This window comes from Lepidochelys kempii, chromosome 3 (genome assembly GCF_965140265.1).
Source record: "Lepidochelys kempii isolate rLepKem1 chromosome 3, rLepKem1.hap2, whole genome shotgun sequence".
In the NCBI taxonomy this organism is placed as follows: domain Eukaryota; kingdom Metazoa; phylum Chordata; order Testudines; family Cheloniidae; genus Lepidochelys; species Lepidochelys kempii.
Genome location: NC_133258.1, coordinates 67,059,115 through 67,074,559, shown reverse-complemented (window position 1 = coordinate 67,074,559; position 15,445 = coordinate 67,059,115). Strand labels below are relative to the sequence as shown.

At 41.2% G+C, this 15,445-nt stretch overlaps 1 protein-coding gene across 1 annotated transcript in view; it reads right to left on the bottom strand.

Annotated features, from left to right (window-relative positions):
* The window catches only part of ZNF292 (zinc finger protein 292), a 60,692-nt gene extending 47,358 nt beyond the window's left edge, over positions 1-13,334 (bottom strand). Inside the window, exon 1 of the mRNA XM_073336614.1 lies at positions 13,009-13,334. Coding sequence (XP_073192715.1) covers positions 13,009-13,170 — 162 coding nt within the window. The 5' untranslated portion in view covers positions 13,171-13,334. The remainder of the gene's footprint in view (positions 1-13,008) is intronic.
* Between the last annotated feature and the right edge of the window lie 2,111 nt (positions 13,335-15,445).

Here is a 15,445-nt window from a genome sequence, read left to right as displayed (position 1 = left end):
GGACTGGAGGGAATGATGGTAAAAGACAAAGATGAGGAAAGGGAGGATTGAGTCTCTTGGTCTGTACATAGAAGGGAAGAGGCAAGATGTCAAATCTTCCCATTTATGGGAAAGTGAACTGGGGGACTGGTCTTTGAGCTAAACATGGGGGGTGGTTTGTGAGTTTACAGCACTTACTAGAAATGTACGATACAGAAGGTTGGTGGATTTAAGAGGATTTCTAGCATCTAGGTTGAGGATGGTCAGGAATACAGGGCAGGAATTTTGGTTAAATCTCCCTTTCTGAACTTGAGTGTCACAGCACTTGTTTTTTGCACCATTTATCTCAGATGTTGCACTCTCTATTACTACTTAGGTGATCCAATTAGAATTACTTCTTGAACCTAATCTTGCATGAAGTAGGACAAAGACATTTTTCTGCATCCCCAAGAATTAACTGTTCTAAGAAGCAATTTTTTAAAGCATTGAGAACCTGCTTCCCTAAACCTCACCCTGTTGCGACATTCTCTCTGTTTAGAAAGGAGTAGCTGAAATCATGCATTGTTAGACTTAGGTGCTTATCTCCTTCAACTTTCAGTATCTTTTTTCCTGATCAGTTCAGTAGTGTTAACGTTTTGGTATCTTTGCATCTTTCTGCTTTGGAATTTGAATCCATACCACTCCGACTGTAGGTATCTCTCGATTCAAGTTTTCATCTCAATAGTCTTCTTTCTTAAATCTTCCCTTCTGTGTAGTTTGTAGCCAGCTGTTACAGTATCTCATTGATTTTTTTAAATTCTACCATGTTTCAGAAATACCTACTATGTTAAACTCCTCCACTGCCAATCTATTTCACCTATTTTTGTTTAAGCATCTTGAATTGGTTTAACCAGTTTTCTTGGAGGTGTTCCGATTTTTGTTTAAGTCTACTCTAAAACCATGTTATTTTTCTGGAGCTCTCTCATGATCTGAACCTTCCCATCTAGTTCAGTTGTAATTTCTCCTCTATCCTTTACTAGAGGAAAAGACTCTTTGTATTAGACATTGAGAAGTGGTCCTTGTCTAACTATGAACTATAACCTATCAGCTTCCCCAAAACCTAAATTTAAATAATCTCCCCCAACCTTGTCAGCAAGGTTCTTCCTTGTCAGCAACCTCTTCCATCAGCAAATGATTCACACAAGTGTTAGTAATAAACATGGTCCATTTATTAACACATACAATAGGTAATAGAACCTTGATCTCTTGGGATCCAGTAGCCCTCTGTCACTGACTCACTCACTATGTAGCTTAGGCAAATCACTTTCTCTGTGTCTCAGTTCCTCCCTTTAAAAAGCAAACATATGTGACACAGGGATATTATTATTATTTTATATGCAACATTCTATCAGTAGTTATAGTATGATGGTTGCATGGAAAGCATCACAAAAAAAGGTATAATCTGAAGACAGTGAGGTTGTAACGTGTCACTAAAGGACATAATTGAGCCTGCAAACCTTTATTATGGTTGGTGATGTACAAGATGGAAAGAGCCCAGCTTCATGCTACAGTATTGACAGTGAGAAGATGACAATTTCACTTGCAAGATTTTAATCAATAAGAATGACTATGGAACCACTTTATTTTTAATATTTGTAAAAAAGGGGTCACTTTTCAGGATAACATATTTTAAAATCTCTGGAATACGGGAAGTTACATAGGGCATTTCAAAATTTTCCATGGAACATTCCACCCCCCACCCCTCCGGCCAAGATTCTTTTGCTTCTCATCAGCTCAACCCTGCACTTATGCGCGCGCACACACTTCTACTTGGCTGGCCTATAAGCTTGAATCGTGATATATTTCTTCTCTCCCCTTCCTGATGCTGCACCCTGTCATCACCAGATAACACAAAGCTGTGTCTTCACACAGCACTGTGATCAGATAGTGACCACAAGAACTGAGAAGCCCATATCACCTATTTTAATTTACTTAATCATTAGGCACTCTAAATATATTTTTGAATTTGTCAAAACACTTTTGGGAGGTAGTATACTTGTTTTAAGGTTTATCTATTTATCATGCTCTCTTGATTCTCTCCATCACTTTGAAGCATAACAGGTCAAGAGAATCCTATGAGATTCCATTCTTAGGAGACACTTTCCCCTCAAATCCGTATCATTCTTTTGGTACTATAAGTATTACAAAGTGAATTTTACAAGAATACAACAGCTGCCTGCAACAGAGAGGACAGAACAGTGCTACAGAGCACAGGGGTGGGTTTCTGAAAGGTTGAATTAATGTGGAGTGCTGCATGTAGCTGAAACATCTCACACAGATAATTTTGTTCCAGTAAATTAAAGTTTTCATAATAGTAAATCCATTAGACCAACAATCAGAAGGACGACTTCATGCAGCCACACCTACTAGCAGTCATTGAAGTAACTCTGCCAGACGCTTTTGGCATTAAATGAATCTTCCTATGAGGGCAAGAGACTGTGCCAAGCCCAGACTGACCGACTTAAATAATCAAGCAAGACTAACCATTAATGCTAACAGTGAAATAGTTTGCCCGACTGACAATTCTTTACTATAATACATTTGTCATTCTCACACACAGGGAATGCATCAAACCAGAAATATAGCTTCTAGGACACAGAGTTGGGGGGACAGAGAGAATAGAATGAGAAGAAATGAAGAGACGGCAGAACCTACATCCGCAAACAAGATCCAGAGTTAAAAATGTCTTAGAAAAGAAGTGGAGGAATCATAGAATTGTAGGACTAGAAGGGACCTCGAGAAATCATCTCGTTCAGTCCCCTGCACTCAAGGCAGGACTAAGTATTATCTAGATCATCCCTGATCATTGGTTGTCTAACCTGCTCTTAAAAATCTCCAATGATGGAGATTCCACAACCTCCTTAGGCAATTTATGGCCATGTTTAACCACCCTGATAGTTAGGAAGTTTTTCCTAATGTCCCACGTAAACCACTCTTGCTGCAATTTAAGCCCATTGCTTCTTGTCCTATCCCCAGAGGTTAACGAGAACGAAGTTTCCTTTCTCCTTGTATCAACCTTCTATGTACTTGAAAACTGTCATCATGCCCACCCCCACAATCTTCTTTTCTCCAGATTGAACCATTATTTTCAATCTTCCTTCATAGGTCATGTTTTCTAGACCTTTAATCATGTTTGGTTACTCTCCTCTCGACTTTCTGCAATTGTCCACATCTTTCCTGAAATGTGGTGCCTGTAAATAGACACTATGCTTCAGCTGAAGCCTAATCAGGGCAAAGTAGAGCGAAGAACTACTTTTCATGTCTTGCTTACAACACTCCTGCTAATACATACCAGAAGGATTTTTTTTTTTTTTTTTGCGCAACAGTGTTACTCTTGATTTCATATTTAGCTTGTATCTGAAGGTCATAGTGGATCATCTTTCTGCAGTACTCCTTCTAAGGCAGTCATTTCCCATTTTGTATGTGTGCAAGTGATTCTTCCTTCCTAAGTGGAGTACTTTGCATTTGTCCTTATTGAATTTCATCCTATATACCTGAAACCATTTCTCCAGTTTGTCCAGATCATTTTGAATTTTAATTCTATCCTCCAAAGCACTTGCAACCCCTCCCAGCTTGATATCGCCCGCAAACTTTATAAAAGTGTACTCTCATCAATGATTTAGATAATGGCATAAAGATACTGAAAAGAACCAGACCCAGAACTGATCTCTGTGGGACCGCAGTCAATATGCCCTTCCAGCTTGACTGAGAACCACTGATAACTACTCTCTGGAAACATTTTCCCAACCAGTTATGCACCTAGCTTACAGTAACTCCATCTAGGTTGTACTTCCCTAGTTTGTTTATGAGAAGGTCATATGAGACAGTATCAAAAGCCTTACTAAAGTAAAGGTATACCACATCTACCACTTGCCCCCATCCATAAAGCTTGTTACCCTGTCAAAGAAACCCATTAGGTTGATTTGACATGATTTGTTCTTGACAAATCCATGCTGACTGGGACTTACCACCTTATTATCTTCTCTGTTTGCAAACTGATTGCTTAATTATTTGCTCCATTATCTTTCCAGGTACTGAAGTTAAGCTGACTGGTTAGTATTTCCCCCAGGTTGTTCTTATTTCCTTTAATAGACTGGCACTATATTTGCCCTTTTCTAGTCCTCTGGAATCTCTTCCGTGACTTTTCAGAGATAATCGCTAATGGCTCGGCTATCTCCTCAGTCAACTCTTTGAGCATTCTAGGATGTATTTCATCAGGTTCTAGTTACCTGAAGACATCTAACTTGTCTAAGTAATTTTTAACTTGTTCTTTCCCTATTTTAGCCTCTGATCCTACACCTCATTTTCACTGGCATTCACTATGCTAGACATCTAATTACTATTAACCTTTTTCGTGAAAACAAACAAGGTAATTGCCCAAATTCTCTGACCATTTACCACAGAGAGCTCTATTTTCTTTGGCCATGAAGCTGAAATTGATCTTAAGTAAGCCTTCAGTAGCAAATTTTACCTGATTTCCTGTATGCTCCAGTAACAATGGCTCAGACCAATCTTAATAGGATAGCATTTTGTGTCGTCTTTTTACTTTTCTGCATATGCTGCAAATATGTTTCTAAATGCTTTTGTTCTACCAAGTAATATCTGATAATTAGGACTGTTAATTGCAGTTAACTCACATGATTAACTCAAAAAAATTAATCGCGATTAATCGCAGTTTTAATCACAATGTTAAACAATAGAATACAAATTGAAATTTATTAAATATTTTTGATGTTTTTCAACATTTTCATATCTATTGTATTCTGTGTTGTAATTGAAATCAAAGTGTGTATTTTTTATTACAAATATTTGCACTATACAAACGATAAATAGTATTTTTCAATTCACCTCATACAAATGCTATAGTGCAATCTCTTTTTCGTGAAAGTGCAACTTACGAATGTGGATTTTTTTGGTTACATAACTGTACTCAAAAAAACCCCAAAACAATATAAAACTTCAGCATCTACAAATCCACTCAGTCCTACTTCTTGTTCAGCCAATCGCTCAGAAAAACAAGTTTGTTTACATTTACAGGAGATAATGCTGCCCACTTATTTACAATGTCCCCTGAAAGTGAGAACAGGCATTCGCATGGCACTTTTGTAGCCGGCATTGCAAGGTATTTACTTGCCAGACACGCTAAACATTCCTATGCCCCTTCGTGCTTCGGCCACCATTCCAGAGGACATGCATCCATGTTGATGATGCTCGTTTAATTAATGCTTTTTTTTTTTTTTTTTAAATTAGTGACTGAACTCCATGTCTCCTTGCTGTTTTACCCACATTCTGCCAGATATTTCATTCGTCGGTCTGCACTACTTTGGATTGTTATCGAGTAGAACCCATCATCAGCATGGATGCCTGTCCCCTAGAACAGTGGCTGAAGCAAGAAGGGACATATGAATCTTTAGCGCATCTGGCACGTAAATATCTTGCAATGCTGGCTACAACAGTGCCATGAGAACGCCTGTGCTCACTTCCAGGTGACATTGTAAATAAGTGGGCAGCATTATCTCCCATAAAAGTAAACAAACTTGTTTGCCTGAGCAACTAGCTGAACAAGAAATAGGACTGAGTGGACTTGTAGGCTCTAAAATTTTAGATGGTTTTATTTTTGAATGCAGGTTTGTTTTTTTAAAACAAAATTCTACATTTGTAAGGTCAACTTTCATAATAAAGAGATTGCACTACAGTACTTGTATTAGGTGAATTGAAAAATACTATTTCTTTTGTTTTTTTACAGTGCAAATACTTATCAAAAATAAATATAAAGTGAGCACTGTACACTTTGTATTCTGTGTTGTAATTGAAATCAATATATTTGAAAATGTAGAAAACATCCAAAAATATTTAAATATTGATATTCTATTATTAACAGTACAATTAAGCAGGATTAATTTTTTTAAGTATGCAATCACGATTAATTTTTTTTTTGTTTGACAGCCCTACTGATAACTCCTTTCCCATCCAGGCAATGTATTTTGAACACTTAGGGTCAGAGCGTTTCAGAAATAAAGGTGTTAAGGAGAGGTCTTTATGAATGTGATAAGGGAAGAAAACTTAAAGAGGAGTTCTGATATAGCCTGACCACTTCATGAGGAAACAAAAAGCCACATAATGGTTTTGATGGACAGTGTATTAACATCAACTACTCAACATATGAAGGCCAAAAACATAACAGGGAAATGGTAGACACTGGTTCAAAGGTTGATTGCATATGACCTACACTAAAAGTCAAGTTCTAGCTGCTAACTGGGACTTCAGTCTGCAGATGGAGTTTGACCACTGCTTTAGGCTATGTCTACATTAGAGATCTTAGAGCAACACAGCTATGCCGCTGAAAGGTCTCCCATGTAGCCGCTCTATGATGACGGGAGAGAGCTCTCTCATCAGCATAATTAAACCACCCCTAATGAGCATTGGTAGCTACGCTGGCGGGACAGTGTTTTTTTGCCCCCCCCACACCTCTGACAGACAAAAGTTTTACTAACAAAAGAGCTAGTATAGACATAGCTTATGTGAAGCTGATGACATGAGGATGTGATGCTAGGGCACCCTTCTTTCCAGAAAGCTTAAGAGTCCCATGAGCTGTTCTGTAACCATGCAAGGAGCTTATACAGAAGTCTTTAATAAAAAACAGTCAAAGAAGTTGCAGCATGGTTTGAGAAATTAGCCCATGCTTGCAGCACCATTTCTGAAGGTACGCCATATTCTTATGGAATGAGAAGTCTACAAATTGAGTATCTGAATTTTGGAAAGTTAAGGATCTTTGATTCTAGTCTTAATTTCATAGGATTCCGGCATCTGATTGGATCTTGAGTCAGAATACTGACAAGAACGTAGAATCCAAGGAAGCAAGCTGACATCTTTAAGAGTCAGACGAATAAAAAGCTTACAAGGCATTATCACAGAAATATTCTGATCCCATCCAGCTTGATCTTTTAGGCTACCTGATCAGGGAGGGGGAAGGAATGCACTAGGTGGTCAGAACATTTAAATAATGTATGTTTTCCATGCTTTCTTTTCCCATAATCTGACATGTAAAAATCTGGTTATTTATTGCTGATTGAGGGAAACTGATCTGTGCTCATTTGCTATTCCCACTCTTGAGGGAAAATGCACAGTGACTGCCACCAGACTAAAATGTTGAGTTTGCCCTATATGTAAGCGGCTATTTATTTGTATTACAATGGTGCTCAGAGGTTCCAATCAAAATCAGGGCCCTAGTGTGGTAGACACTGTACAAAAAACAGGTCTTTACCCAAAGAATTTACAGTTTACCAAGAACTTTCATTGTTCAGCCCATTTTCGGAGAGACAGTTTTTGTTTAAAGATCTATGTTTCGAGTATCCTACCCTCAACCCCAATTTATGTAGACTATTGTTGTCCAACTGTCTCACCTTCTTGAGTTTTCAATTAGTTTAACCGAAGATATTGTTTTCCCAGATAGCTCTGAATTTCAAACAGGTCATTTTCATCCTCCTTTCTGGGGCAGATAGGTTTGTGTGGGTTATGTGTGCTCCCCAGTCTGTCACACAGGCATCCATGAATGTTCACACCACTGATGCCAGTCTGAGGAATCGTGATGTTACAACATATGGACTCCTATAGGTGATCCCAGTTTCACAGAAGCAATGCTTGGACGTTTCATGTAGAATTGGAGCTCTTGATTCCCGCCCCCCCAAGAAAGAGCAGAACTGAACTTTTGTTTGTACAGAGAGGCAGAATACTGAGGAAGAAGAGAACAGAATGCTATCAGTTAGGCACTGGGCACCAGCCAAAAAGGTTATTTGGATTGTTCTGGCCCAGATGTGAAATGCTATTTTAGTCTGTTCCCAGTGGATAAGTTTGCAAATAACTGGAAAACAATGCCAGTAAGCCACAGAAAATCTACCTGGCAAAAGGAAGAACAGATGGAGGTCAATTCCAAGTCTTGCCTTAGTATGGCATAGCATATTCAGAGTAAAGTATAGCTTATGTAAGGTATGTTTGGATAAACTATTCGGTACAGCAAAACTTGAGGATACTTTTTGTGAATGCTGACATATATACATCTGAATAACAAATTGCCATGAAGGGCAGAAATAGATTTGATGGCATAATGGAAAGACATTAAAGTATGATTAGAATAGCAACTTAATGGGGATCTTTTTAAATTATGATCAGCAGCATGTTCTTACTTAACAAATCTTGCTCCTTGTGTATTTATTCCAAGTCACATTTGCTTACTTTAATTATTAAAGTCTTCATTATTAATAATACTGTAGTACTGCCTAGTGGTCCTAAACAGGGACCATTTCCAAAAGAGCATGTTAAACACGATTGTTAGTGTGACTGTGGTTAACCCTGACCAGCTAACATGTTTTTCCTAACATGATGCATTTCCCCAGTATAATCAAGATCTAACCTAGATTTGTAAATCCTTGGGACAGGGATGCTCTTTGTTATGGGTTTATACAGTACCTAGCACAGTGAGTTTCCAGTCCCTGACTGAGACCTCTAGGCACAATTGTAGTCTACTAATATCTAAAGTTATTATTTTTAAAGCAAGCAGATATGACTCAAAATACACAGAGGGAGCAGATATGTTGGAAAAGCATTTTATAGTAACAGGTGTTTTTCTGACTAACTATATTTAAAAAACCTCATTCACTGGCTCTTCTAATCCTACTTTAATGATTTTGCAACTATTCTATCAATGCTAGGGAGCCTCCAAGGTTAATCACAACTAGCTAACTTTAAAAAAAAAAAAGATTGTTCTTGTCCACACTAAAGAGAAAATCACGTTTAGCATTTTTAATACCTATATGCATTTTCCCAGTATAAACAAAGCCACTGTGACAAGAAACAACAGGTAGACAGGATAAAAACCATGTTGGTATGCAGCAAATTTTCAGAGACTGACTATACACAATTTAGCTCCCTATTTGCTTAGCTGTTAACAGCTGGCAATGTTCTGTAGGCAGTGCAGCAGAAGAGACTCTTACAAGAGAATAGAAGGAGCTTTATACCACACAAAAGGGGCAACATAGGAGAAATAAGGTGTGGGGGAAGTGGACTAGTTGGTGAGTTTAAGGCTGGATATTAGTGGAGTGAAGGCAATCAAAAGCCTGATCGGTAGACTGGAGCTAAACAGTGAAGGACATTAAAAGTAAGGACAAGACATCTATATATGATGCAGTAGGAAGGAAACAGTAGATGGATGAGGGGAGGAAGGTGTCACAAAGCAAACAGTTGGAAGAAAGGATATGGTAGCCCTATTTTCAACTGACTTAATGGATGCAAAGTTACAGTAGTCAAGGCCCAAGAAGAGGAGATTATAGTAGTTAATATGCAATATGTTAAGGGCCTGGCTTAGAGCTCTGGAAGTCTGGTCAGTGCTGTACTGGCTCTACACTGTTCCAGAACAGTGAGTTGAATTTTTTAAAATTAAATATTATCAAAATTATCATTCAAATCAAAGTTTGAAAATATTAATCAGTGGCAAGGAAGACAGTTTCTCTGGACAGTTATCCATTCTAAACCATCAGTTACTGTAGAATCTTTGTTTTCATTAAAAAATTAAGGTTCTTTTCATTGAAGAGAACCTTCAAAAAAGTGAACCAACACAGATCTGTCTTCCTGAGTCTGGATACAGATCACTCTAGTGCCTCTGCTACTGGTCATAGCTTTACCAAACAGCTTGAGTAGTTTGCTTAGTGTAAGTGACAAGGGACTAGTCACTTTCACCACTAATATTCAGACTCTGCAGGCAGCAGTGAGATGACAAAATCTTGTCAGTATAACTTTCCTGGTGCTTGTGAAGTGTATGACCAGCAACAGAAGCATGCCGGAAGTAGCTGGAAGTAGATACAACTAGAGGATAAAATAAGTATATTTATATGGATGAATACATCTACAGTTTTGTTTCATAAAAAGAGCATAAATCAGCCTCTAATTGTCAAAGATTAGAAAAAAAAATCTTCCCTGTAGCCTGGTTGTTCTATAAGTTTTCTTACACCTTCCTCTAAATCACCTGGCACTGGCTACTGCCAGACACATGATATTAGACGAGAAGGACCACTGGCCTGATGTGATATGGCAATTCCTATGTTCCTAAAAAGAAAAGCCACAGAAGTATAAACAGTTTTCCTATCCACCAACCCACAGGCTTAGAGAGAGATGCTTGAGGGGCTTCAAATTTAAACAACTACTAGCCAGAGACAGACATGAAAGATGGAGCCCGGAAGCAATAGGCAGAGGCAGCAGCTTGGTAAGTACTCCAGTAGACCCACCTCTTCTCAGAAACTGTGGTTACAGTTGGACTTCCACATGTAACAGTCTGTTGAGACTAGGCCTCTGGCTATTAGGTTTAGTTCTTAGAAAGCAAGTACCTAGTCTGTCTTTCAAGTTCATTACTAAACCTTAATTGCAATATCTGTTTTACAGGTGATTATTCAGAAGCCAAAGAAATACAGCATGTCTTTTAGACACTGAGTTGCAATTAAGAAAGTCACTATACATACAATCTGAACAAATGTTGATATGGAATCAATGAGAGTAAAACAGAATCCTGTTATACCAGCTGTACAGTGAGAGTATAAAGTAACTGGACTTTTCTGGGAACTATGCAGAATAATAAGGTACTGCCTAATATCCCATGTATTTTTTTTTCTAAGAATGATTAAAACATGTAAAGTCTATGCAACAATGAAAATTGAATACACACACGTTTACCTTACGTGTATAATGAAAACTGTATGAAACTACAATAAAACGGAATTTACACTTTGTTTCACTCTTACAGGATAAGTAAACAACTCTGGAATAAAGCTATCCTATTTTTTCCGGGTACAAGCAAACATATTTTTAAGACTTACAATAGATGAACTGTTTCAGAATGGAACTTTCAAATCAACTAAGGGATTAGCTGTACAACTTCTAGGAAGTTAACACTACTTGAGTGGCTAAATCCCTTATTCAGCTTGGAACCTCAGAATCTACTGATGAATTAATGCACATTTTATAGCTATACTTTAAGAAGTGTAAAGGTACATTTATTTCTCAAGTGGTGTTCCAACACCTACAATTTCTTAAGTTTGTCATAGTTCCCCATCACAATTAATGCTACCCACCTCATTTTATACAAATTAATTAAATACTGACATTATCTACGCATCTGTTCAACTTTACCTGTTTGTTCAAATTCAACTGTTGCCATCTAACAGAACAAAAGTTTTGATATTGTAGTTTTTAATCTTGACATTCTCTTGCATTTTCCATGCATAGTAAATTGTACTGTGATAGTCAAAACATTTTTTCAGCACTGCTTTTCAGACTTTGCATAGAATTAAGGTTGCAAGTTTTGAATACGCAGTCAAATTTTCTAATGTTTTCGCATATCCAAATAACCAACTGACTTTAAAAATCAAGGTAGAAGTTGTCTTTGAAGTATCACTAAAAATATGGATTCCATGGGTAGACTTCCAGTGATGTAGATTTTCTACACCACCACCAACAGCCACTGTCACCCAATGCAAACAGCCAATCTTACTATTTGAACCATAACCATTAATATGAAGTAACTCCACAACAGAGAGCACTACACATTTAGACATCAGCAGAACTGTAGGTATTATATGTTTAGAGTTCAACAGTAGATAAAGAGATGGAAAATTTGTTGTTTAGCTGGTGAAAAACTATGTTACAGATTTTTTTTTTAAAATATGTGTTTCTTTGGCACTTGTAAAGACCAGTATCTTCAAATTCAGTTGTTTAAAGTAACATTGAATCATCGTGCTTTTCACCCACTGGCATTATGAATCTGATCCATGCCCTCTGTAGGGCCATCACAACTGATACAACCTTTTAGTAGCAGGACAGTTAACTTTAAAATCTTTCTCTCTCTGTCTCTTCCAGTGATACCTGATACTAAGATGTTAAAAAGAGTAGGAAAAAAGCAAAGAAAACGTGTGGAATTTTTGCAGGACAGAAGAGACCTAGGTTAGGAATTTACACACACACTATGGTGGATGGGGTTGTGCATGTAAAAAGCTCTCACTGGAACTGGAAGTTCTTTATCCTGCAAGAATTCTGCAGACAAGCATTTTTTGTACATTTCTGGTGCCTAACAGTTTAGGAACATTTTATTGTTTAGCTGAATAATCATTTCCACTCTTTAGTTGAGATGGGACAGAAGGTAAGCAAAATATTCAATATGATTTACACATAGTCCCTTATCTCCTGTAAGACAATTATAACTGTAGAGTTATGCCACGGGAAACGCTTTTCCCTGCCCCAATTAGATAGCGATGGTGATACTGACAACGGGGCTCCGACAGTCCCCCAGCCCGTCACTACAATGTGATTCCGTTGGGCGTGAGGAAGGAGGGGAGCAGCGCAGCCCCCCAGCCTCACAGGAGGCCGAGCGCACCCTTCTCCCCACGGCGGGGCAGGCCCAGCGGCGGCGGCGGACAATAACGGAAGGCCCGGGGCGGTGCCGGACTCTCCGCACGGCCGCCCCGCACTCCGGAACGCGCGCGGAGTGTAAACAGGGCCGCGGAACGGAGTCTCAGCTCCTCCCCCAGGCTCGCGAGCCCTCCCGGGGCGGGGGGGGGGGAAGGGAGGCCCTCACCGCCCTGCTCCCAGGACCGCTAGCGCCGCCGCCAGGAACAAAGGCCCTTCAGAGCCGAGGCGACACCAGCCCGCAAAGCACAACAAAGGGGCCCAGAGACCGCGAGCGGGCGAGGGGAGGGATTACGGGCCGCGAGCAGCTCCCAGGGTGGGGGGCGGGCCGCCTAATCCGAGCCTACAATGAGCGGCAGCCTCCCCGCCGCACCACTGCCCCGGCCCGCGCCCGCCGGGGCCAACTCCGAGCGGAGCTAACCGCCGCCGAGCTGCTGCCTCCTCCCGCGCGCGCGGCGGGGGCGGCGCCGCTCCCGCCCCCCGCTCACACACACACACGGACCTGGGGGGGGTGAGGGGGAAGAGGGCGGGAGGCGGCCTGACCTGGCACAGCTGCTGACAGTACTCGGTGGCCGCCTCCACGGCCGGCTCCGCGCTCTCCCGGAGCCCGCTCTCCAGCTCCAGCAGCCGCTCCCGCAGGCGCTGCAGCTCTAGGAGGCCGCCGCCGAGGCTACCGCTCTCCTGCTCGGCCTCCTCATCCGCCATCTTCACACCCCGCTCCGTCGCGTACGCAACCCCCCTCTCTCGCCCCCGTCCTTCGCCGCTCAGGTCACGTGATTACACAATGCCACGTTCCGGGGAGGGGTCACGTGCGGAGGAGAGGCAGGAGCGCGCGCTCCGTCGCCCACTGCCGAAGGCTTTGGTTGGAAGGAGTGGCCATTGTGTCACATGACGCGATGGCGCGCGCCCATGGGACAGGAGCTGCGTCGCCGTCACGTGGTCCTTCCCCGATGTTTTTTTGGCGGCAAATAGAGAAGGCGAAGCTCAATTCCCGTCTGGTTGCCTTTGCGGTGCCCTGGGTCACGAGACGTGCTGGGGGGTAGGCGGGGTAGGAGCCTGGCGCTGATCTAGGCAGCTGTGGAGCCTCCCTCCCGTCTCAGAGCAGCTTGGTCTAGAGGCCAGGGGCCAGGAAACCTCAGTGTCATTCCTTGCACCACTGCCATGTGGGAGGCATAAAACAAATGAAGCTGAACTCATGGGCTTCCTGGGTCTGATCTGCCACCTTCCCCCAGTCTCCACTGTGAAGGGCAGGGTATGGGAGGCTGATAAGATTTCTTTGCAGCCTATCGAGACAGCCCCCATCTGTCTAGTCTTCCTTTGTTCTAGGGTGCTCAATAATCGATTTCTTTGCCGTCTCCGTAAACAGGCTTCGTCATGGTCTTTCTGTTCTAGTCTGGTACTTATGCTGTCTTCACCAGTGTGGCAATTGGGCACCCTCCAAACTGCCCTGCATGACATGACTAACTTTTATTATGTGAGACTGTCTCTTTTCTGTCCACAGAGGAGAATTTTGTGGGTTTATTTAAAATATGTTGTATTTATCTAGTTTATCACAGCTGTACTATATGTGTTTATTATTGGTGGCAAAAAACACACGTCGTGCTTAGAACAGCCCCATGAATTGGTTCTTGTATCCTGTGGAAATTCATTCCACAGCCTTGGGTCAGCTCCCAAAAAAGCACCATCTCCTGCATCAAAGAGCATTACCATTACAGCGGTCAGCTACAGTGTGTCTTAGAAGTGGAATTGTTGACCACAGTTCTCATCTCAGGAGATATTTTTGGTATCCTGGCTCCAGACCATAGAGGACCTTGAAGATGAGGACTGAGACCTTGAATTTGACTTGATATCCTATGGGAAGCAAGTATAAAGAAGCAAGGGCAGGGTCAATTTTCTCCTAGTAATCCATGCTGCAGAGAAGATGTGCTGCTGTGTTGGAGTTTCCTATGAGCTGATGGCTTTGTGTCTGTGGATGTTGCATTGCAGTAGTTCATCCAGGAGTTGATGAAGGTGTGTATTACTGAAGTCTGGTCACCATCTGTCAGGAAGTGATGAAACCTACTATCCAACCAGAGATGGTAGTGATGGTGTTACTTACAGGTTCTGCTGTTTGTCAGCAAGAAATTCAGGAACACACCTAAACTGTGGATTGATTTAACCAATTACGGGTATATATTTTCAACTCAAGGAGACTGCTCTGCTCTGTATCTACAAGCTCCTCAAAGTGTTTCCCTATGCTCACCAAGCTGTTTTTCACTCATGGGCTGATCTTGGCCAAGCACTGCACCAGTTTGGCAACAGTTGTGTTATCATGAAAAATAGAGCTACAGTATGTGTCCTTTGCACATGGTTGGCATTTGAGTCTGTCTTACCAATTCTCCTTAGTGGCTGCATGTACATGTTGAATAGGATCAGTAAGAAAATTGATGCTTGTAGGATTGCACAAATGATGGGTGGAGGTGGAGACTTTCACAGTGGCAGCACTGAAAAGGCGAGATTGTGGAGATAGACCCAAGAGCCTAGAAAATTCCATGATAGCCTCAGTCTCTGGCCAAACGATTCAGGTTAGACAGGTATGTCTCCAGCTTCACAGAACAGGCAAACACCCTGTCCACCACTCTAGGGCCTGATTCCTTTTAAGTCTTCCATTTCTCTATTTATTTTATTTCTAAATGAAAAACCCACTTCTCACTGTCTTCTGCCATATTCAGGAGCACACTTCTCCAGTTCCATCTTTGCACATCTCAGCCTCAACACTGTACCAGAAAAATCAAACAGTTGTGCAACTCCCTGGGAATCAGGCACACGGATACGTCTTCACAACCGAAAGTGACTACCCACCACCCACAACATCAATATTAACAGAAAGAAGCAAACACTGGAAACATCTGCCTACACAGTGTGACATTTGGTATTTCTACTAAGTTATTCATGCATCAGTATTAGTCCAAATATTTTCCCCTGGAGTGCTTCACTGGAT